Below are 23,775 nucleotides of genomic sequence, written 5' to 3'. Positions count from 1 at the left end.
TTCTACAGAAGCGCAAGAGCAAAGATAGAACCCAGAGATTTCAGATCGTGGTTCAGAGGGTCAGTTCCACATCAGAGGTAGTATCTTTTCAGGTTGTCCGTCCTCCCATCCCATCCTTGTTAATGTCATATCTCTGGAATGTCTGGAATGTGGAAATATCTTCAAATGTAGCATAAACAGCCACTGGAGACTCGAGAATGACCGGAAAACGTTTAGGCGGTCAATGTGACCTCATGTAAACACAATATCTTGAGGCCGTTTCTTATAATTTGATAAAAATGTCCACTGGCACAGAAGAATTAACTGGAAATATTTGGCCTGTCAAAGATCAAGGCCCCTTTCACTTTACTAACGACCATTACAATACGGCAGCTTATAAAGTCACTGTCTATGTGGTTTATCGCTAATTATGACAGTCTGAACACAAGAAAACAATATGAGTTTTACAAAGGTAAAATTTATTGCCAGACTTGTGCATTTGTTTCATTGGTTTTAGTACAGATGTTAATATTATGATGTTCACCTTCTGTATGGTTTATTGGCTGATGCATCAACTCTTACAGCGAGCCTTTAGATTCCAATCAGGTAGTAGCTTCTTTCACTGAACAACTTATTTACTGGTTGCTTCATTTCACAGTGGACTTACTGTTACTTTGCACGTTATGTACACATGGGAACATTGTATTAAAGTAAATAAAATTAAGTAAGAACAAAAAAACAATAAAGTTACAATAAAACCCCCATCTATCGTTATATCTTCTGTTTTTATGTACAGATGAATTTTAAATGGTCACCGACGATGAATTAGGTGACCAGGTTTTTCTGGTTATGTTTCAGGGGAGTTACTCCTCCGGCAATATTCTAGCGTCATTATTACATGCCATCCTCCACTCAGTGCGATCGCCAAACCTGCATCATTGAATGTAGAAAGATACTGCAGTCTATTGCGGTAAAATTCTCCCGTGCAAATCTTTAGGTGCCTAAGATATAAAGCTGAGTTTAAATCGCATTGTACTGTAAGATGTCCCCTGTTGGTTCTGAAAAATGTCCATAACACAGCTGTCACCCGAAGCCTCAGCAGTAAACTGGAACTCTGCCATCATATCATCTCCTTAAGGGCCTTCTCCAAGCTGTGACATGATACAGTAGCTTTAATTAAAAAAAAAAAAAAAAAAAAAAGCTTTTCAGTGAGTTACTCCTCCTTTTTGGGCTCTGGTGCCACCGAGGCAGAGCTGGCCTTGGCTGCAACTCCTTTACCCTTGCTGGACTTCTTTTCCTCCTTGTCCTGACTGTCAATCCTAGCATGATCCCGCTGAACCAACTCTTCGAGCTCGGCCTGGAAGGACCAGACACAGAGATTTGGAGTGGGGGGTGGGGGCTGTTATGTTCACTAATATGGACATGAAGGACAGAATCATGCAAAATTAGCTTCCTGCTTAATGTGACATCAAGCCACAGTGGTGACACTGATTAGTTTCTGCAGTCAACCCGTGTCCTCACTTTTTTGTTCCTGCCAGTCAGCAAAAACCAACTGTGCAGTTCTAATGATGTGACAACTAATTCAAAAACCTGAACAATGAATCACTTTCACCTTGGTGCTATCAGCAGGTACTCACATCAGCACGCTCATCATTTCTATTCTTTTAACTTGCACACTGTGTGGTTTCTATCTGAAATCATACCTAATCAAGTATGAGGCCCCAAATTTTCATGTTTTTTTATGTGCTGCAGCTACTTAGCCAACTAGCCTGTAAACTAACAGTGGCAGAACAGAGAATATTTGTTTGGTGGCCTGTGTTGGAAGATAAGACACACATTGATGTTTGTGGTAAGATAAGGAGAAGTCAAGCACGAATGCTTGGTTCGTTTAGAGCAGGGGTGTCAACCTGATCCAGTAAAGGGCCGTGTAGCTGCAGGTTTTCATTCCAACCAAGCAAAACCAACGCCTGATCCAACAAATCAGCTGTGTGGACACAGCTTAGTTGATTTCAGTGGAATCAGGTGTTGCTTTTGCTCGGTGGGAATGAAAACCTGCAGCCACACGACCCTTTACCAGATCAGTTTGGACAATGTGGTTTAGAGTCTGTGGCTCTTTCATGATTAGCAGCTGCCATCTGGCTCAGTGTGACCGTCTGTTCTGGCTATGATGGATTTGTATTGTTCCATCCAAGACTGGATCAGCCACATCAGGATAAGCATAGAGCAGGTATGCTGTTGTAGTCTACTATTAATGTTTTAGTTGTTCTATTTGATATGGCTAACTGTATTGAAAGATATGGACCCAACAGGGTTTGCATTGTTCTACTGAACACATCAGTATTAATGAAACATTATTACTTGCAACCCTAAATGTGCTGGGGAGGGAGGTAAGATGATTCTGTGACTGACCTTCCATCCAAGCAGGTCAGCCAGAGCCAAACAGCCGTCATCACATGCACTGATGTGAGCTACATCTCTGGAGGGAAAAAAACCCAAAACAAAACAATCATCTCAGATTATGAACCTTTAATATCACCTGTCCATCTATCACGCTAATGTGCCACTCATCCAAAAAAAAAAAAACCCCAACAACTTCCTTCTTGCTGCTGAAATGGATTTCCTGTGTATGAGCCTTAAAGCTGCTGCATGGTTGTGGGAATTTTTGTAGTTCGTGGGGGTTCAATGTGATGTTACAGCTATGAAACAGGGGGACACACACGTAGAAGAATGGTTAAACACACTGCTATCGCTTTAAATGCTGCAGGGAATCAGTGTTTCATTCTGTTTATCTCTACTAACCTCTGAATGACATATCTTGATCTTCAGCTGCTATGATTGGTAGCTAGCTGCTAAGTGTTTGCTGTTTGTTATGAACAATACTTTCACATAAAATTCCAATAAAATATAGGTATGTTTGTGATTGTAACGTGACAAAATGTGGAAAAGTTCAAGGGGTATGAATATTTTTGCCACTGTATCAAATCCACAGTAACCATAAAATAGGTTTGTCGATAGTATATTGCGGCTCATTCAATTGTCACAGAAGAAAAGCTTTGGCCCCCTCTGGTGGTAACTAAATATACTCACATGCAAATGTATAAAATACACATTTTTAGTTTTGAAAAACTTTTCATCATCAGGGACTTCCCCCTAAATATCTCAGAGTGTCCACGGCTCCTATCTTCACACGTCAGATCAGATATATGTTGAGGAACAAACACGTCACCTGTAGGCTTTGTCCGAGTCAAAGTCCATCCCTCCTCCAAAACCAAGTAATCCTAACACAGGGTCGGCCTGCACAGACACACACACAATCCTGCAGAGAGAGTCCCAAGAACACATTTACAACTGATCGAATGTATAAATGGTGGTCTGGAACTTCACCTGTCCCGCCTTCTCCATGTTAATGAGCAACCTCGGGCAGCTTTTTGAAACCCTGAATGATACAAAAATAAAAACGCATTTATTTTCTCAATACTGGTGCATGTGGTTTCCGGAAAATTAAATGTTGGCCTGTTTTACCTGCTGACGAGACTTGCAAAAGGTTGGACTTGCAGGGAAGTCCCCATGATGATAAGAAGGTCACAACGGGGAAAGTCCTATAAAATATGGACACAAAGTATAAATCACTGTAGAGACATGAATATACGTGTATGTTTACAACCCAGCAGATCCGCTCACCATCTTCATTGAAGTAAAGAAACGCACAGGTAGGTTCTCTCCAAAGAAGACAATATCTGGGGTCAACAAAGGTTATGACGATGATGATGGTACACCCCTGAGATTCAAGGTAGTGTGTTTTATTAAATAACCAAAATTAACGCATGAGAAACACACAGGATTGACTGACCTGGTTTGACAAGACTATTGCATTTGTCACATCTGGGGATGTCATCAGAAAAGATTTTGTCTACAAGACAGAAGGAGGTTTGAGTCACAAACAGCTGAAATAACAATGGTGATAACTGCTGACACATGGAAAACAGCACTAGACACCTTTCATCCAGTCCAGGTTGTACTCTTTACGGCAACAGAAACTGACACAGTGGGATGTGTAAAAGGTTCCGTGAGCTTCAATGAGATCGTCGCCCTCGAGGCCGGCCACACGCTCCAAGGTGTCGATATTCTAATGGTCACATCCATCAACATCAGTACAAGAACAGACTGACTTCATGTGCGGTACGTGAAATGGAGACTGTTTTCTACCTGTGTGTAGCAGCGCTTCAGCAGCCCCTTGTCCTTCAGCAACTTCATGAAGTAGTGACAGATTGTCGGCTAGTAACGTCAACCGCAAAAGAAGAACAAAATAGCAAAGCAACTCAATTTTAGGTTTGACGTAATGATTATATTTTCAGTGTTTATTATGTGGCCTGATTGGCAGTTGTACCTTAAATTGGCCCGGGTAAAGCTCCTTGGCTAAGGCAAAGAATGGCTCTGGATGTTTCTAAGATTAAACACAAAAGGGGAGGATACAATCCAAAAATATAGGTATCTTATTACAGTAAATATTTCAAATACTATATAAATATAATGCTGTGTATTCAGATTTGTTGACAGAAACCTTGAACAAACCTTGAAGTAATCTATCTGGAAGATGGCTTCTGGATAGGGCAGGTTGTATTTTTGCAGGTTGGCATAGAGGCCAGTTCCAGGAGAGCGGAAATCAGGAATACCGGCCGCTGTGGAGTTTCATATTCATGGCTGAACAAACAGCCAAGTACTTTAACTGCATTCTCTCAGTAAAATCAAAGCTTAGATACTCACATGTGGATATACCTGCTCCAACCATGCAGAGGATGTTTTTACCTGTGTTGATGCAGGGAAACATTTCACTTGATAAAGATTAACTGTTTAATGAGAGAAGCAGGAAATCCATCCACTACAGTCAGCCATAATAGATGAAGCATAAAAGGGCATACTCACATTTGCCGCTCGATATGTATCGCGCAACTCCTTCCAAGGTCAGCTCGTCCAGAACTTTCTCTGCTGAGCCCAGGCCCAGAGTATTGGAAAAAAGGTTGCGTAGGAAATCCACTGGGAGAAACACAGAGGAATTGTTCTTAAAAAAAGGTTTGTGAGATTTGATTTACACTCAGTCTTGGCCGTTTGGTTTATACATGCAGTGACATAGTAGACAGCCTTTATTTTGGTGACGGTAACTTTTAGTTCAAAAGCATTATGTTTGTGGAAAACTGCAAAAAACTCAAACATACAAGAGCAAAGACATTCTGAAAGTTAGGATGTGTTAATGTGGTTTGGCCAACAGGTTTGAGTTTATTGATTTCATTTATCTTTGGACGTATTAACTGCACAGTTTATGCAACATGTACAATACAATCACACTCACATGACACAAGTTATACTTGATAGTAACTTACGTTAACCAGCAAATCTAAAGAAAAGGCATTTTATTCACTGTGGTTATTTTTACGCTAGAAAGGAGTGTATTTATGGATGTCTTAACATACTCTCTGAGTCTCCTGCTGCCTCCTCCCCGCTGCTGTCGTCAGATGGCTCCTACGACAACAACAACAACAATAATAATAATAATAATAATAATAATCAGCAGTTATACATCGCTCTGATGATTATTCGAGGACTGATATTAGCTCTCGTGCTGGATAACGTCTGTGAAAGGTGGCTAATGTTGATACAACAAATTTAAAGACCACGGGAGTTTTTCTTTACTATAAATATTAATATTGTTGTTATTATTACCTCAGGTTCAGGCGTCACCTCCTCTTCTTCTCTCTTAGGAGCTTCAACAAATTCATAGTTAAAAAAAACAAACGACAAACACACATAAAAACATCTCCCTATCGGAATGGCCGCGTTAAGCTAGCTAAGGCTAGCTAGCCTGCAGCGAAAAACAGTCACATTTGCTCTCAGTGTTGAGATAATAGCTTCTTACCTGGTGCATCCGACATTTATACGTCCACAGAGACCCTTCAACTGAAAGGGTCCGAATGACAACCAAGTTAAATCCGATATTTTTACGACGATGTGACAGGTCTCACAATACAGAGCTAACGCTCAGCTGACGAGTCTTCTTGTATTGTGACAGGTCTCACAATACAACAACACTAACGCTCAGCTGACGAGTCCGTCACAAACAGACTCCGTGTGACATAGTTCCTATGAATGATTGGTTCCTAGCAGAGATTCTACAGTAGTCAAATTTAGATACTCTTGGTCAAACATTTTTCTATGACAAGTGAAGGTTACTCCATCAAACTTGTATTTGAGATGCTTCAGCTGCAGTACTTGCTGCTTAAAATAATTGAATTTTCCAGTACCATTTTGTTAATTATTTATTGTTTCAGAACCGTGTAGTGCTCTGAAACCATCAGCTGTTCAGATGACAATAATAACAATACATCAGATTACTATAGCTCTATTAAAGGAATGAATAACTTGCTTGGGGAGCCTGCTACAAAAAGCCTGTACAAACAGCTATAAAAACCTCATAATGAAGCACAGTTTTTTCCCACGAGAACCACAGCAGGTGTCTAATCACACTTGAAAAAAGAACAAAACTGATGACTTTAAAACTCTGATCCTAAAAGCAACAATTAACATTAATAGAAATGCAGTGTGCATAAGTCACAAGTTTCCAAAGAAACAAATACTAGAATACTGAGTACTGATATTAAAAACAAAGCACTACAGCACAGTACTTAAATTATTATTCTTAGTTACCCTTCACCCCTGCTTTAATCTCAGCTGTCTGACTTTGATATTTGACTTTAATCTCAGTTGTCTAACATGGAGCTCCAGGGGTTGGAGTTGTTCCAGCCTCAGGCATTGTGGCAAAAACTGCGCAAAAAATTCACGGGTGGCAGAGAAGCAAATTACATATGACAGAGAACATCAGTGTTTACTAGGTTTTATATAGAAGTTACAAAAGAGCCCGAGAAAGCAAGCCGACTAATATAACAGGTTGACAACTATGTGCTGTGTCTACGTACAAATATGGCAGTGATTTCTTCATCTCTATTCCCTCTCCGCTCTCTTGGTCCCACCAGTGTCTTCTTCACCTGCTCTCAGGGATCTGATAATGCTGGAGTGTGAAGGCTCACAGAGGATTAAGGGCTTTAGCTCCCCCCCATAATCTTCTACCTTGCAGATGAGAAATACATACCTCCACATTGTGATCCACGAGTGTGTGTTCATTAAGTAAGTATACTCACAACCATGATATAAGCCTTTATTCACAACATATTTTCATTTGAGCAACATATAACGTTACCACCACATAGTGCACTTTGTTTTGAACAGGAACTCTTGAGGATTTATTATAAGAAATCACACGTTAATCATGGGGAGGACAACACATGGTCTGAGCAGATGGAATACTCCACCATACCTGTGGTAGTTCTGATGTTCTTTTTTCTAATGTTTACATTTTTCTGAATGTTTGGATCTTTAACTGGCTCATACAAAAGGAGCGTGCCACCAGCCCTGCAGTTGAAAGTGGTACAATTCACAAACACTTTCTGTGTCTGAGTCCCTCTGTGATGATCTAAAACTGGACCAAAAATAAGACTTGGGGGCTGAAGTGTTGTTAGTGATCAGACTTCTCAGATATTTTTTGCTCTGTCACAAATCTCTCTCACTCTCTCTCGTGTGCATGATCTAAGACCTCTCTCTCTTTCTACGCCTGCCCTTGCATGTGCTCTGCCTTTTCCTTGCCTCCCTCCTCTGTCAAGCTGAAGTCGTAGCCAGTGGCGGTTATCTGGCAATGCGGTAACATCTCCTCCAGCAGGATGATCACCAAGCTAGGACATGAGATCCCAGTGAGGGACGACACATCCAAACGTCGCAGGACCCTGCAGCACATGACACAAACAAGTTAATTCAGCTGTGGTAACTTGACAAGGCGCTGTTGTGACAGAGTGTTTGGGTAATTAGATTACTTGAGATTCCTCAGGGCAGCCAGGCCGCCCGTGGTGATACGTGGACAATGAGAGATGTCCAGTTCCTCCAGAGAGTCCTGGAACATATGGAGCCTGGCCAAGAACCAGTCATCCACTTCGGGACACTCTCGCACAGACAAAGTCCGCAAATTTTGTTGTCCCTCTGAGGAAGGAGGAGCAGATCAAAAACATGAATAATTAATACAGCAGACGAAAAGTGGTATTAAAGGGGTCAAAGAAACAGGACTGAAGCTCAGTACCCAGGTTAGCCAGTCCAGCATAGGTGATGAATGTGTTGTTCATGTCTACTTCCTCCAGGGTTGTGTCTTTGTGATTCAAGAAGTCCCAGTTGAACTTGCCTTTCTGGTTTGCACGGAACCAGTCTGACTGGCCACAAAACCTGAGGAGGGAGCACAGCCATGAGCACTGGAGCACACATCTGGAGCAAGGACCTAAGATGCATCCTCTCTACATCTATGCGGCCATGTTACGCATTTGATGCAAATACATTACAAAGTACATATCTGAATCTGACACCCAGCTAACTGTATGATAGAAGTCACATGGTTGGGCTGAAGCTGTAGAAAGTGTTTTCTGTAGGAGGTACTGCAATACAAAAGTACTAAAAACACAAAGTTGGGCACAACAGTCAGCTTCTGTTTGGCCTTATTAATAAGGTCTACCTGGTTTCATCACAGCATTGTATCGGTCACTAAATCAGTTGGCTTGAACACTACATTTTTTCATTGCCTTTACTGAAATTATTAACACTAATATTTGCATATTCACTCTGAAAACTAGCTGCATTCATCTGTTTCATAGTATTGTTAAGTCGTATTTATTACTTAACAATAACAATAAGAAGTTACAAGTTCCCACTAGTATCACCCAGAACCTTTGGCCTAAACTTAACATTGAAAGTCCATTCTGACAATATTTAATCTCTATTCCCAAGAAAATTATTAAAAGCAAACAATAATCAGAACTTATAACTGGTTCGCACAGCTGATGCTGATTAACATTCATTACCTTGGGTTCCATATTTATTCTTTTACACATATGAATTGAAAGCTGTCACTCTGTATAATAAATGGAACAGAATCAACAAAACAAGGAACTTACCGAAATCCTCCCTTCATACATAAGATAAAATAGGCTGCTGCGATGTTCTCCCCGAAATACTTCTGAGTGAAGCTATAGTACCTGTGAAGTCATGTGACTTATCAGATGCATGACAACCTGAAACAGCTTGACACATGTGATATCCCAGATGATTAGCATGTATGATATTACAACTCAGTCTAATCACTTCAGACATATTCATTTAAAATAGAAAAGATGAGTATCGCATGACAGAAATGTACAAAATATCTCCATTGCTGGCTGCAAGTCTGTATAAATTGAAGGCTTATCCTGCAACTAAACTATTTTATGTTTGTTGGGAATTATCACGCAGTCGATCCTTTGAGTCCTCTCAGACATAGACACCGGCGAGCTACACCAGCACTACGGGAGCATCTCTGGGATGTTCTTACTTATTCTTCTTCTGAATCCTTCTCCTCTTCCACTGAGACTTATTCAAGAGGAGCATCTCCACCTCATAGAAGCGCTGGGTGAGGAAGAGGAGGAGTCTATTTTGTAGACCAGGAGCGCTCAGAGGTTTGGAGCTCCATGGTCGCCTCACAACATGGAGGAGCGATGGCCGCTGGCAGCACCTGAGTAAAGACTGAGGACAAAAACAGCCACCGGTGACTATGTCCTTCAGTGGTAGGCAGGTAAATTCATAAACAATAATGCATTTTTATATTAAACAAAAGAGTCGTGGGATAGCTTAGCACTAATGAAAATGTTGCTTCTGTTCATTAAAATGTTTATGTATGTGAGAGAAAGAGATATTGCTTGCTGACGTTGCCTACTCGTACTAGAAATTATTGTTTATTGTTTCAAATGCAAAGAAGAATAAGTGGCTGAACTTCACCCAATAACAGCATAATACACAGACTTCAAGTTAGCACGAACGACGTAGCACACGCAGTGGTTCCGCATGAAAACCATGGTCTTTCAAAATATAAGCCGTCATTCATTGTGAGCAAAATCTGTAAACTCAAATACCACAGCAAATACATCAAGATATGAAGGGCAACTCACCAGTAATGTGGCCGACATGACAGTCTCGTCCTACGGAATCTCGTGAGGGACAAAAGTCCCGCTTTCTCATTTAGGAGTCAGTTGTTCGTAATGTTGACCACAAGGCGTCGCTACGATACAAGCACACTGATCGGGTTGAGCTTGATTTATCCTTCTTCTCCAACTACAAAGTTACCCCCCCCCCCCCCCACACACACACACAAACACTCATGTCTGTTTTAATGTGATTATCCTGATATTTTTACAATCTAAGCTATTTCTATTCAAAACCCAGCTCTCATGAGTGGTGTTTAAGGAGCTGGTGGAGATTAACTTTGTTTTTTGTTTTTTAAAGTCTGTGGCAACAGTAGACAGAGTAAAATACCTTATTTGCCACTTCCAACTTAATCTTATTTTTGGTTTTTAGGAAGGATTAAAAACATCATGGACTTTTGCCCCAAGCATCATCCAAACCTTCAATGTATTACCACTTGGGAGAAAAGACAGCATCTTGAAATAGCATCCCATCTCACCTCATCTGGCAGATGTATCAGTGAAAACGAGTGCAACAACACCTCTCTCTCGCTCTCTCTCTCTCTCTCTCTCTCTCTCTCTCTCTCTCTCTCTCTCACACACACACACACACACACACACACACACACACACACACACACACACACACACATATATAGACCTCCCCAAGCGCCTGCACTCACAGTGAGCATGAATGTGACAGACGGCTCGCACCTGCTGGCACAAAACAATTAGTCAATGACATCACGCTTGCATTCCTCTTGCACGTTTGCCATCGAGTGGTGGTGAAAAGAAGAGCCATTGTATTGCAAAGTCTTAATTTAATAGCGTCAGGTTTGCATGGTGATTTATCCATTCAGTGGTCAAAAGCTCTTCATTATTGTTGGAGACACGGACAAGTGGATGGAAAGATAGCAGGAGAGGCTGTGACAAGTCTGTGAGGCTGAACCAATCACATTACTGACTGTGTGGTTGAACAAACATATGGACCAGAGAAGTAAAGGATGAGTGGCTGAGGGAATGAATGAATGAATTGATTAGGAGATGGCTTGTGTTACGTATAGATGGACTACTGGACCATAATCTCAATTATATACCTGCGGAGGCACACAGGCAATATTTTAGTGCAAGTGCTTTTAAAATGTGCTGCAGCCTCAAAATAACTACGTTGAGAAAAAAAAAGATAGACCTTGTGGGCGTGAGTTTACTAAACTGAAGGAACAAGTGACATATTGTAGCCACAGAAAAACAAAATTGAGGGAAAAAGTTATAATCTTGGGGCATGAATTAATGTAACAGTTGTACCGTGTGGCCTCAAAATACCGAAATTGAAGAAAAAAATTAATATATTGTAGCCTAAAATTAGATAAAGTTAGGGAACACATATCATGGGCACAAATGCATGAGGAGGAAAGTTGTAACTTGTGGCTTTAAAATAACAACATTTATATATTTTTTTTTTTTTGCCACAAATGAATAAAACTGACTGAGGTGGTTATATCTTGTGGTCTTGACATAACCACATTAAGGGAATACATACTATCTTGTTGCCTTGATATAACTTCATTGAGGGAACAAGTTATATTTTGGTGCTGAGAATGAGTTAAAGTGAGCGAACCAGTTATATCTTATTGCCTCAAAATAACTAAATAGAGGGAACAAGTTATATCTTTTGTTGTTCCCTCTGTGCTCTGTGCATGTATTTGGTTGTGTTCCTGCATTCTAACTCTAATATTCACTAAGATTTATGATCATCGATTCTGATGTCGGAGCTTGGAAAATTAGATATGCGGATGTGGGAGCCGAGACCTCTACTGTAATCAGTCTTTGTCAGTTTAATTTGAATTCATCAGCCTCATCAATAGTGATAAGATGAAGTGTTTCAGAGGTGAAATTCGCCTCACTACTGTACTACTGATCAGGCTTTACCCTCATATACTGCATCTGTGTTTTCATGGGCTGTATTCATCTCCAGTTGTTGTTTTATGCACAAACATTTTCATTGTGCCTCACTGTAGTTATGAAGACCGCACATCATGTTAGAGGTCAGGATAAACAGAAAAGTACACAGAAAAATGAATGTAGATCGAAATCTAGATGTGGGATGTGAAGGAGTACAAACACCAACAACATGAAAGAAACTACTCCATTTTATTCAATTCTGTTTTTTTCTTACTTCAAGTTCCGTTGTGATGTTTAACGGTCAAGTGGAAGTATTGGCTCAGTGTCTCCCACCTGCAGTCATCGCGCTGGGATCTTCCAACAACACCTGAGCACCTGCATAGCTGCTGATCTTAGCTAACGTGCGGTTTTAGCTGTCTACTCTCAAAAAAATCTCTCAAATCATTAATTTGCTGTTGTTGTCACGCTGAAATTTCTGGTTCAGTTAATTTAAGTATTAACTGTAAAACTACTGAGCAGCTTGTTAATGTTAATGTAGAGCTTATATAAATCAATAAAAAGTAAAAATAGATGTTAGTGAGGTTAGAGTGCAGCATTCCTCTCTAAAATGTGGAAACACATTGGGAGCAGAAATGAATCCTAAAACCTAGCAGTAATGTGAAAATTTATCCTGATCCACAATCAGTGGTGTTGAATGTGTGGTTCCTTTGTTTCAGGGGCAGTGGGCTTTTGTTAAAATGCCTGTCAGTTGGTATGAGCCGGCCCAGAAAAGGCACGTACGGTTCCAGGATGCAACTGTACTCTAAAAGTGCCAATAATAATAATTCATGCCATAGAGGGTTTGAATTTATCCCTGGGATTTGTAAAAAAAAAAAAAAAATCAGCCATCTTTAAAAACCATGAAAGGCTAAAAATGTCATTGCTGGAAGAACATTCAGTAATTACACACAAAGCATAAAAACGTCCCTATAGGCAAATAACTGAGCTGTCGTTCTACTGTCGATATTTAAGGGCTGGAGAAATATTGCAGTGTTTTCTTGTGAGGTCATGCCAAAGCAGCTGGGTTGTTTGTGTTGATTGTTTTTCTCCTGTTTTGCTGTACTCCCTTCACGTGGGAGACGCAACGCTGCCAGATTGTCTTGGTCTTGGCGTAGGGGTGGGACGGATTACGTTTGTGTGTGCTGTCGCTCATAACCCCTTTTCAGAATAGATTAGTGCTGTGGTCCAAGGAGCTGTGATTGACAGACAAAGCAACTGAGAGACTGCAATTTGCTCAGCTGCTTCTCTGTGTGAGTGCTTGTGTGTGTGCGAGTGAATATCGTCACGTGACCCAAGCGTGTTGACAGCAAAACGACTTTTGCATGGCGGCCCAGTGTCCCCCTGCCTGTCTCACCTCTTTACTGTGTCGGGCTCACAGATAGTGTAGCTGTGCACACACAGAGGCACATGGACACACTGAGATTAGTGCTGCAGCCAGCTGAGGTCAAAAACAAAGCGGCAAACTCCACAAAGGCGCAATTCTTTTACTTGGAAACAGTGCTAAAAATGTTGTGACTGCAACACTTGAATAACCTTTTGTTTTGATGAATCTAATGGTTGTAAATTTAAAACTCGTCCATCTTTCAGCTCTGTTTTTGGAGCTTGACTCCTGAAAACAGCTGCCTGCCCGCTGATGCATGAGAAGTGCATTTTTAAGATACACGGCTGTGATGTACAATATTGTATTTTCTTACGATATTTTATGACTGATTTGGCTTTCCAACGTTGATATTATCAGTAAAAAAATCAAGTTTATTTTTTACATGATGAAAAACACTATTTGTTTTAATTAAGGAATTTTTAAAAAGCACCTAAATCAAATCTAAAAAAATAAAAAAAATTTAAAAGAGAATTGAGCAAAACTAGGCCAATATAAACATCCAACCTTGAAGAATATCGATAAATTTAAATGATGATAATCACTACCAAGACTGCCGATATTATCCTGCATCCTGATTGTGAAGTGCAACTCACGATATAAAAATATGATGATCAAAACAAACAAAAGAATATTTGGTAGTCATGCTGGCAACTAAAAAAAAAAAAAAATCAACTGAAATTGAAGAACACACATCTCATTATTGGGATTTACCATTATGATCCTTCCCAGCTACCGCACGTGTGGCTTGGAAACATCTGAAACAGTGTCTTATTCATGACTACAATTAAAAGCAACAAAATAATTAAAAAAATAAATCGCTTCACAGCCTGCAGTTATTGAAATGTGATTATTTGAAGTTTATGAATTGTAAAGATTATAACAATTAAAAAAAAAACATGACTAGATAATGAGAGTAATGGGAGTACGTGAGAATGATTGTCCTCTTCGAGTAAATTACTCCAAATCTTGAAGACTGTTGCTAATTCCATTTCCCCATCTCCCTTTACACACACACACACACACACGCGCACACACACACACACGCACGCATGCACTCACTCACTCCTGTGTTCAGCATGCTTGCATAGCCTCCACATGGCACTGTTTCAGTGTGTATGTGTGTGTATGTGTTTGTGTAAACAGCAAACATCATCTTTGCAGTGAAATATCAATGCATATAACACATCGAGAGAGAAGATGAGCACAGATGGTAGACAGAAATCATGAGGAGTGTTGTGAGGTAACGGCGGTGACAGTAAGAGATGGGGGGGTAAACAGTAATGGAGAGAGAGCAAGAGGGGGGAGGAGCAGAGAGATGATTCCTCGCTCTAATCCTCTAGACACACGCTCGGTCTGGCTGCCTGCTCCCTCACAGAGAGAGAGTGAGAGAGACAGAGGCAGGTGGAGGGTGCAGAGAGAGAGCGAGAGAGAGAGGAAGAGAGAGAGAGACCAAGTGGGAAGGAAAAACAAGATGAAGGGTACAAAAGAAGGGAGAGCTGCCTCCTGTAAAACAGAGAGACAGAGAGAGAGGCAGTGAGGTGGTGGTGGTGGAGGAGGTGTGGAGAAACTAGCGACTCAAACGGTTTCGAGTGGAGGGAGCAGAGGAACATAGACAGTGGTGGTGGAAGGAGGAGGGCAATGCTTCTTTCCAGCGCTGGCTGAAACAAACCAGGAGAGACGAAGGGAATCTCTAGAGGAAGACCTGGAAGAGAGGAAGAAATGAAGAGGATGGAGGAGCAGAGGAAGAATAGAGACACAGATCCCTCGTTATTCAGGCTCACATGAGAGTATGGACCTGAGCCCGGTTAGAGTACTACAAGATGCTGTCAAATGAGTGTGTGAGCGTGTGGCTGATGGATGTGTGTTTGCACTAACTGTGGCGGCTCCTTAAAACTCATCAGAGGAAGGAAAGCACACGTGCGTGTATGTGTATGCGTGAGGACGCAAACAGGGTCAGGTGCCCTCAGAGGAAAGTGGGAAGACACACTCACGTGAGCAGGTGCATGGACACACAATACACACATTAGAGTGTGTGTACTACAAGCACAAAGACAAGCTTCATCCCAGCCATTGGTGTGTGTTTGAGGGTTTTTGGTGGAGGCAACAGCAGCAACATTGTGGTGTCACTGAGCTTCCTCTGAACACTTTTATCTAGACGCTCTCCAGGTTCTGCTCCCTACCTCGTGTACCCCTACAAAGGGTCCAAAAAAGGGACTTGAACACCAGCACAGGTGTCCCACTGAAAAGGTGGGCTCAGCCCTGATTCCCTGTCCCCAGTGGATGCTTCCAAACCTCAGCCATGGGAGAGTGGACCATCCTCGAGCGCCTCCTGGAGGCTGCTGTGCAGCAGCATTCGACTATGATTGGGAGGTGAGAATTTGTCATAGTGTGTGTATGTATGTGTGTGTGTGTGTGTGTATTTGTGTGTGAAATGTAGATAGTCATTCTATTTGACTCTGTGCGCCTAATGCCGTTGTACTTGTTGCATGTTTGAAGCAAGAATCCATCTCTGCTTCCAACGAGTGACTCCTGGTCCAAAGGGGGCTGTTGGCAGAGTAGGGGGGGGGGGGGCCTTTAGCTTCTTTAATCCCCTGAGTGACATGATGGGAGGTTTAGGCAACCAGGAGACACACTATTAGCCTACGCAGAGGCTTTAGATATCACAGCTGCCTGAGCAGACCGAGGACAGCTCGCCTTCACATTGCCTTCATTCACTACTTTCTGCCTCCATACTAACCCCCATCCCCATCCCCGGCCCCACAATACACAAGTGTGCATATAATTGTCTACAATCACTCCTCCACTCTTATAGTATGAAGTCATTTCCCATTTTAAAAAACTGTCACAAATACAAGAGTTATGATTTATGCACTCCCCTACAAGCTGAGATGTCTTGTATTTTAGGTGGAATAACTCATTCTCTAGGCTGCAGAGGTGGAAATTATTTATGAGCGTTTTAGCCACAGAGGCGCATCAGCTCAGCAGACGGTATTAAACATGATTTTACATCTGGTAAAGGACATATTCCTGAGTTTGAGGTTTTCTTGGGACACTTTTTGAAAACCTCAGGTTCAGCACGGGTTCATTCGAGATAAAAATTTACACCAACCTCCCCTGCAGCCATAATGACTCACTATGACTCGAGTAAATCTTGAATTATTGAGTGAATAAATATCAGCCAATTTATGAGGTGACGAGTGTTCTTCTCAGAAAAAAAGTGTGACTTTTGACTCGGGGAATCATGATGTGATTGCCAGCCTTGTTTTTGCATCGGTTGAATGATCAGTTCCTTTGGGGATATGATAGATCAGCGATAGGTCAGCCTTTGCTTCCCCTCATTCATGAGAAAGTGGAAGCGCAGTGACTCGTCATACTGGCTGCAGGCACTCAGTGAGAGTGATAAGGAAAAAGAGAGGTCTGCTGAAGAGTAAAAGCACAAATCCCCAAAGGAACTTGAGAAAAAAAAAGGAAAGCAGGAAAGAGAGGAAGTGGCTGAGAGGAGAGGAGTGGAATTGACAGGAGTGCTTGATGGGGGAGACGTGTAGTGGATGATGGAGGGCGAGTAAAAAGATAAAGTGAAGGCACAGGGAGTGAAGAGCAGTTATTCACAGACAAGCGAGCAGACACATGGCATCAGTCTGCAGGGCGTTGGTAAATGGCCAAGAGGGCTGTCTCATCACGAGATGGTGCTGCATGTCATGACCTAAGCAGGGCACCCAGGACATCCGGCAGCGAAAAAGAAAAAACAAAAAACCCTCAGATCTTCTTTGTGCAGATTACATCTGTTGTCCAGACAGTTGAAGTGTTTCTGCTGCAGCTTGAATGTCAAGATACTCATATCTGCAGGCGGTACAGTTACGGTTGCTTTTGTTAGACGGGAGCATTACCATCCTGTACAAGTTTTTTTTTTTTTTTTTTTTTCCTATGGTGGGGGGAAATCAGAGCACCCAAAGATACAAACTCCACTTGAATCTGAACTCTTGTAGTTAGCTTTTTCCTCATATGCCATCTTGAAGATTTATGATTTTCTCTCTATAATTTGTGGTGGCTGATCTCCAACTTTGTAAAACAAAGACAGCTGGATAGCAGTGCCTGAAATATTGCAACTGAATGAGCGTCACAAAAGTACAGTGAATGTTTCCATTCATAACAGATATTTTAAAGTACCTTATTTGAAACCTTCACATGGAAATGCTAAAATTCGAATTTACTAGTTAGTGAATTTCATAGAAAATGGGAACAGCTTTTGTGAGTAAGTTCTGATGTACTGAGTTTAACTTAAAAAGAATTAAAAAAAAAACACTTGCAAGAAGGACGTACAGAGATTTTAAGAGCTGATGGTGACTTGATGCTGTAGGATATTTGAAGATGAAGACGTGAAAAATGCTGTTTAACGAGGGGACTGATTTGCGTGAAAGCAATAACAATTATTGACGATTATCCACTCCTGATTCTGACACAAATCTGCAAATGAATACTCAGTACAAGCTTTACTATGGAATGAATGAATGAGACATGGATGGATAGACAAAGTCCCAAAAGTCATATAAAGTTAGAGGACAGTGAAATTATGTTTAAATTTGCAAATATTTTAACGTACCTCCCACAGATGCTGGCGTGACTTTTGCCTTGTCTAATCAAAATCTGAATATCTTGCGTTTGCATTCTTGGTCAGACAAAACAAGACATGTAAGGATTTTTTTTCTCACTTTGCTCTGAGTAAAAATGAGTAGTCATTTATAATGATGAAAATGGGGATTAGCAGTCTTAAAATGTAGCCTCAAATATTGTTGAACCCAGTTGCACTCAGATTGCAGTTGCAGTCTACATGTATTGCAAAGGTGTAAATCTAGTTATTTGCAAAGCTGCAACCCTTATACTGCACTCCCTCTCATTTCACAGCTGTACACTGATTTGACATATTGGTTGACTGTCCAGTTGACCAGATTATTGACTTTAGCCTGTCCCTTCCTTGTCAGAATGCCTCTAATAGATCGCTGCTTCTTGTATATTCCATTGCATCAATGAGATGAGAACTTCATTCATTGTTATTTAAATGAGAACTTGGACTAGGGATTATTGACCATGAGAAAAGTCCTCCATTTGTAGCTTTATTTGCTGTGTGCACGTAAGTGACATCCCTGAATCTGGTATTTGTACAGCTCAAAACCATCTAATCTGGGCCATCACTGCTGACATTAATTTTTATAAACTCACACTAATACTCCCGCAATCCGAAAACCTATTGGTCCCTCTGCTGTGATTTCACTCATCCCATTGGTAGGTGAAGGTGCAATTGTGCAGGAAGAAGCGTTGGATAGGTTTTGTGTGTCTGCTGCTGGGTCTGCCATGATAATAACCTACATTAGTGGGAAAATAATACAAGCTGTTTGTTTGACATTACAGTCTGCCGTCAGTGTGAGAGTGTGTGTGTGTGTGTGTGTGTGTGTGTGTGTGTGTGTGTGTGTGTGTGCGCGTGTGCGCGCGTGCGTGCATGCATTAATACCAAGACTGTCAAACATGAGCTTCATGTACTTGGTGGGTGTATTACATGTGCTTGGATAGGTTTCGGCTTTGTCCGCTAGCTCATTGTGTGTGTGTGTGTGTGTGTGTGTGTGTGTGTGTGTGTGTGTGTGTGTGTGCGTGTGTGTGTGTGTGTGTGTGTGTGTGTGTGTGTGTGTGTGTGTGTGTGTTTGGGTCCACCTGCTACCTGAGATTTATTCCCGTCATTACGGCAGTGGGCCAGGTGTAAATCGATTTCCCTGGGATCATGTGATAGACTGTTGGTACGCAGCCACGGGGGATCAACAGTGATAAAGCAGCACTCTCTACCTAACTACTGTCAACTCATCCCTCATGATGTCTCTGTCACCCTTCTCCCATTGGCTATCATCCCATTTTGCAAGCTGCTATTGGTCAGAGGGGCATGCAAGGCCATCCTTCCACTGAGCCATTATTGATGTCCAGTTATAGAACAGGAAGTGGAGTTGGTTGTAGGAAACAGGCTTAGAACCATCCATTTTGCAGTACAAATGGCCTCATCAGTCACTGGGAATGTTAAGAGAGTGTTTAAAGCTGTAAACACCTCATTGATTTTTTTTCACCAGTTAAAATAAACCACCATAATTGGCAGACCAAACATTTATTCCCACAATAGCTTTTTAAGTGTACACCCAGTGAATCACTGCTTCTGCCTCTGAGAGGACTCCCGATGATAAGTTTGGTCCTTTGTCTGTTTTTCTGTTGACTTTTGAGGGATGAATTTCTTTGGTGGCAAAGAACTGTGTTACACGATCTGCCACAAGCTGAATGTAACACTTATAGGGGTGACTAACTCTAAAAGGTCATGAAAATATCTGAGGCTTGATTTTGACACATGATGCACTCTTTCAGTATATCGTCAAGGTATTCGAGCCAGAGAAAAGCCTGAGAATGCTTCCGATAAACTAAATAGAGCAGTATATATGGGACACTGAAAATTCTGTGACTTTTGTCACATTTCTGATCCGTTAAAAAAATGCATCAGCCAAATATATAGCTTTGCATATTATATTTTGCAAATTTAGAGTCTCAGTCTATGGAAGTTCGACAAGTAAGCCGACGCATACCTTCTGTGCGATTCTACTTTGAGACAATGCAACAAGCACTTTGTTTCAGGCACTCTGCAGCTTTGTGAAGCTGTCTGTCTTGGCTTGTCATGGAGCACATTGTTTATATCGTAGCGTGTGTCTTCATATGTACACTATTCAGGAGGTGATCAAGTTTTTGCATCGTTGCGGTCCTACTGTCAAGTTTAAAATAGACTGGCTTGCACGGGATGGCTCCTCCGTGCGTCTGCTCTGAACGGTGTCACTCAGGAGCTCATCTCTCTAGGAAAGTAGCGTGTATGTGTGTGTGCGTGTTACTGTTTGTGTGAGTGTATGTGTTTGTGTGTGTGTCCTCATGTCCTCCTATGCTCCAACAAGCCAATATGAGCTGTATTTATGACACAGTGTGCCTGTCACATGACCTGTAGATCCTGATGCTTTTATTTTGTGAATGCCCTGTGGAGTACTTGCAATCCCCACTGAGGTGACAGATGATTTTGTTTGTACAGCAGGAAGCTTATATTTATGTTCTGGGGGGAAACAGGAAAGAAAATAGTGCAAAAGAGGCTTTTGCTTCGCTTGTGGCTAATTCCCCGGAGCAATTGTTAAAAAGAGACACTTACAAAAGGCCAAGCGAGACCTGTGGTATCTATTCATCTCCCTGTCTCTGCTTTCACACTTCTCGCATCCATACGTAATGACCCCCGGGATGTTGTCAGCTGTAATGTCAGAGCATTCTCCTCCATGTTCCACGAAGCTGGTGATTAAAATGACCCCATATGCTCCATCGGGACATTATGGATCACTGGTGGGAGCCACACATTATTCCTACCGCATCTGTTAGAGAACAATCGATGCTGTGAAACTTCCATTTGTAAGCCTCTTGTCAAAATAATATTTATTATTCAAGTGTTCATGCTAGCACTGATAGTGGGACTGATCTACTTTAGCTCTGCTGTGGGAGATCCTAAATGAGTCCCAAGAGCAGGAAAGAATCTATTATGAGTGAGAACTACAACCAGCATCTCAGTGGACCCTGCTGGAGATGCAGCTGAGGGAGAAAGAGAGTGACAGCATGTAATTCTCTAGTTCATCATATTGCCCCTCTCTTCACCCCTACAGTCAACATATGCTAAGGTCGGGGTTGACTGGGTGTTTCAGTTAAGCTCCTATTGCTTGTATGTGTATGTGTGTGTGTGTGTGTGTGTGTGTGTGTGTGTGTGTGTGTGTGTGTGTGTGTGTGTGTAAAAAACCTTGTTCTCATCCTCAGTGAATTATCACTAATTTTAACATCTGAAATAAATTACTTAAAATGGAAAAACTGCATGATGGATAAAGAAAGGAAATGATGGCTAAGGAGGATGACGATCAAAGTGGTGAACAGAAACAGGAAAAATGACAATAGGGGAGGTGCATGGATAAAAATAGAGAGATGGGTGCACACGAAGGGGTCAGAGGTCAGACAGATCTCACCTTTCAAGGCCTCGGGGAGAAGCTTTCTCTGGCAGGGTGACACAGCTAATAGGTTTAGCGTTAGCACCTCGCTGGAGGACAGAGCAGGTCAATGTTAAAATGATACCTCCCACACACAGACACAGGAAAGCGACACTACAAAACTACCAGAAACCATAATTTTCACCCATATGACACTTTGAAAAATTGACTTAGTGATGTGTAATAATTACTGCCTCAAACTTGATTAATTGATGAAGAGTTATTTGTTTGTAGGGTATAATACATTGTAAATTCAACACAGGGATCATGTTGCCTTTGTAGTTTTAGCAAAAAGAATATTCTGAAGAGGTGATGCACTTTGAAAATCAAACTATGAAGATGCCTTCAAGCACTTGTCAGATTTGACATCGTAAGATTCTGAGTCACACACGAGGATGTACTGTGTGTTGTCAGAAAATCAATACACGAACAGCATCATGGAAAGCAGTCCCCGCGCTGACGTGCATTACCCCACAAGGATCACAGGGATGTCATGATTTAGCTCCTTCAGGCGGGATCATTTTCATAGCATGTTGGCATCACTTTTATACAAGCTTGGAAAACATAGCACCACCATGTAACTTGACTTGGCACTGTCAAACAAGAAAGTATGGAGGCTGTCTTTGCCATCTCTATTACAAAGCCCCAACTCTGTAAACGCAAACCTAATATGGCTGATCAAAGCGGATTTTACTGTTTGTTGATAGATTTTTCAAAGTATAGTATAATATACAACATGGCAGTTCATTTAGAACTGTTGAACCGAATGCACCATCCTGAGATAAGGCTGATTTCTGTTTTGAAGTGTTGGGTGGTTTATATCAGCCTTTATACAGTAGTTTTATGCTGGTGTGGCTTTGCCACGCTACTCAGTGAACACTTAAGCCAAATTTGTAGGAAGTCCCACAAACTGTTCCTGAAACAACACATTGATGGAAAAGACAGACGTACTGTGACATGTCACTCAGACACACAAACACTGGATGCCCCAAATGCAGCATTGGACCCTCATCTCAGCGTGAAGCTCACTTCTTTAAAAAAACACTTTCTTGTGCAGACGAAATGCCTTAAGCACAAGCTGACATCACCCTGACCAATCACTGTGACATCATCTGGGTTGTTGTCAGACTTTGGAAAGCTTCACCATCTAGAACCACCAGAGTGATTATACAGCTGCTTTTACAGGCGATGAGGATCTCTCTATATCCAGTACATAGAAGGTCTTGATGGAATGAAGTTAGCACAGTGTTTCATGTGTAATATTAACACAGATAGCGATGGAGCACTCAGGGATAGTTTAATGGTGAAGCAATGTTTGGGAGATGAACACTCACAGGCAGTGAATGATAAACAAGCTTATATAAAGTATGAGGGAAATAAACTTTGATGTTTGTGAGGCACACAGTGATGCAGTAGCTTTGAATGTGTGTGTGTGTGTGTGTGTGTGTGTGTGTGTGTGTGTGTGTGTGTGCGTGTGTGTGTGAGAGAGAGAGAGAGAGAGAGAGTTTGTTTAAACAAGATGCTTTTGATTACATACGACCAACAGTGCAGCAAACATGAACCCATCATTGTCATTTTTTAAAATCATTGCGTCTGTCTGCAGATGATTGGATAAAACTGCTCCACCACACTGGCTTTGAAGATTAAAGTCCTCTGCTATTGATTTATTGTCCTCATACACACACACACACACACACACACACACACACACACCTCCCATTGACGACTGCATCTTCACACTTTCCTGGGGTTTCGAGTCACTTAGACTGCGTGCTGGTCTCTTCCAGCATGTATGCGCATGTGTGTTTTTGTAACAACTGAGCCTCAGAGGCAGGATCAGCTACAGCACAGTGTGATTGACTCAACATGAATAAATCAGGAAACACACACACACGCTCACTCGCACACACACACACACTGGTCAAACACCTTACACCCTACTTAATCACACACCATGTCCACTAGGACCAACACACTCGAAGGAGACATCTGGATCACTGCCCCCTCAAACGTGCACACACAAGACACACACATGCTCACAACCAGATGGTCATCCAAATATACAAACGTGCGTAAGCAAACTTGCGGCGTGGTTGCTATATTTACTCATTACTCAGGGGCACACACACACGCACACACACACATACACACTCATTGCCAAAACTGTCCACATCTTTGCAGCTGATCATATGAGCTGCCAGATAGAGTGTGACAATGCTTTCACACCTCACTACACACACACACACACACACACACACACACACTGCTTTCATTTGCAGATTCTTCAATTAAACAGTGAATTCAAGCTGCGAGAGTG

At 41.6% G+C, this 23,775-nt stretch overlaps 3 protein-coding genes across 7 annotated transcripts in view; 1 reads left to right on the top strand and 2 right to left on the bottom strand.

Annotated features, from left to right (window-relative positions):
* Positions 1–436: 436 nt before the first annotated feature.
* On the bottom strand, positions 437–7,032 carry sirt2 (sirtuin 2 (silent mating type information regulation 2, homolog) 2 (S. cerevisiae)). Of its 4 annotated transcripts, none has more exons than XM_086215933.1 (16): positions 6,948–7,032; positions 5,698–5,738; positions 5,448–5,496; positions 4,903–5,013; positions 4,744–4,785; positions 4,552–4,658; positions 4,367–4,423; positions 4,186–4,254; positions 3,976–4,105; positions 3,830–3,889; positions 3,661–3,716; positions 3,502–3,578; positions 3,364–3,415; positions 3,206–3,273; positions 2,389–2,455; positions 437–1,336 (listed from the first exon to the last, which is right to left on the bottom strand). In XM_086215933.1, coding segments are annotated over exons 3-16 (1,041 nt in total). In that variant the 5' UTR covers positions 5,449–5,496; positions 5,698–5,738; positions 6,948–7,032; the 3' UTR covers positions 437–1,192. The 4 variants fall into 4 exon arrangements, with proteins under 4 accessions (XP_086072059.1, XP_086072060.1, XP_086072058.1 ...); XM_086215934.1 differs by having other exon boundaries at positions 5,698–5,741; positions 6,948–6,984; XM_086215932.1 differs by lacking the exon at positions 6,948–7,032 and adding an exon at positions 5,891–6,919.
* A 111-nt stretch (positions 7,033–7,143) lies between these two features.
* On the bottom strand, positions 7,144–10,153 carry dmac2 (distal membrane arm assembly component 2). The gene is made up of 6 exons (XM_086215944.1): positions 10,044–10,153; positions 9,431–9,621; positions 9,018–9,098; positions 8,156–8,295; positions 7,896–8,058; positions 7,144–7,808 (listed from the first exon to the last, which is right to left on the bottom strand). Exons 1-6 carry the CDS (start codon positions 10,059–10,061, stop codon positions 7,634–7,636), a joined length of 768 nt encoding a protein of 255 aa, XP_086072070.1. The 5' UTR covers positions 10,062–10,153; the 3' UTR covers positions 7,144–7,633.
* The window catches only part of gjd1b (gap junction protein delta 1b), a 27,218-nt gene continuing 12,963 nt past the window's right edge, over positions 9,521–23,775 (top strand). The window contains exon 1 of one of the 2 annotated variants that reach the window (XM_086215940.1): positions 9,521–9,670. Coding sequence is in view for 1 of the 2 variants with exons in the window: in XM_086215939.1 (XP_086072065.1) it covers positions 15,677–15,747 (71 nt within the window). In the remaining variant the exon portion in view is untranslated. Of the gene's footprint in view, positions 9,671–14,769; positions 15,748–23,775 lie in introns of those variants that run through there. The other variant, XM_086215939.1, reaches the window with a different exon arrangement.

This window comes from Aulostomus chinensis, chromosome 10, assembly GCF_037954235.1.
Source record: "Aulostomus chinensis isolate RoL2024-O1b breed Wild chromosome 10, RoL_Achi_v1.0, whole genome shotgun sequence".
NCBI lineage: Eukaryota > Metazoa > Chordata > Actinopteri > Syngnathiformes > Aulostomidae > Aulostomus > Aulostomus chinensis.
This window is presented reverse-complemented; position numbering and strand designations above follow the sequence as displayed.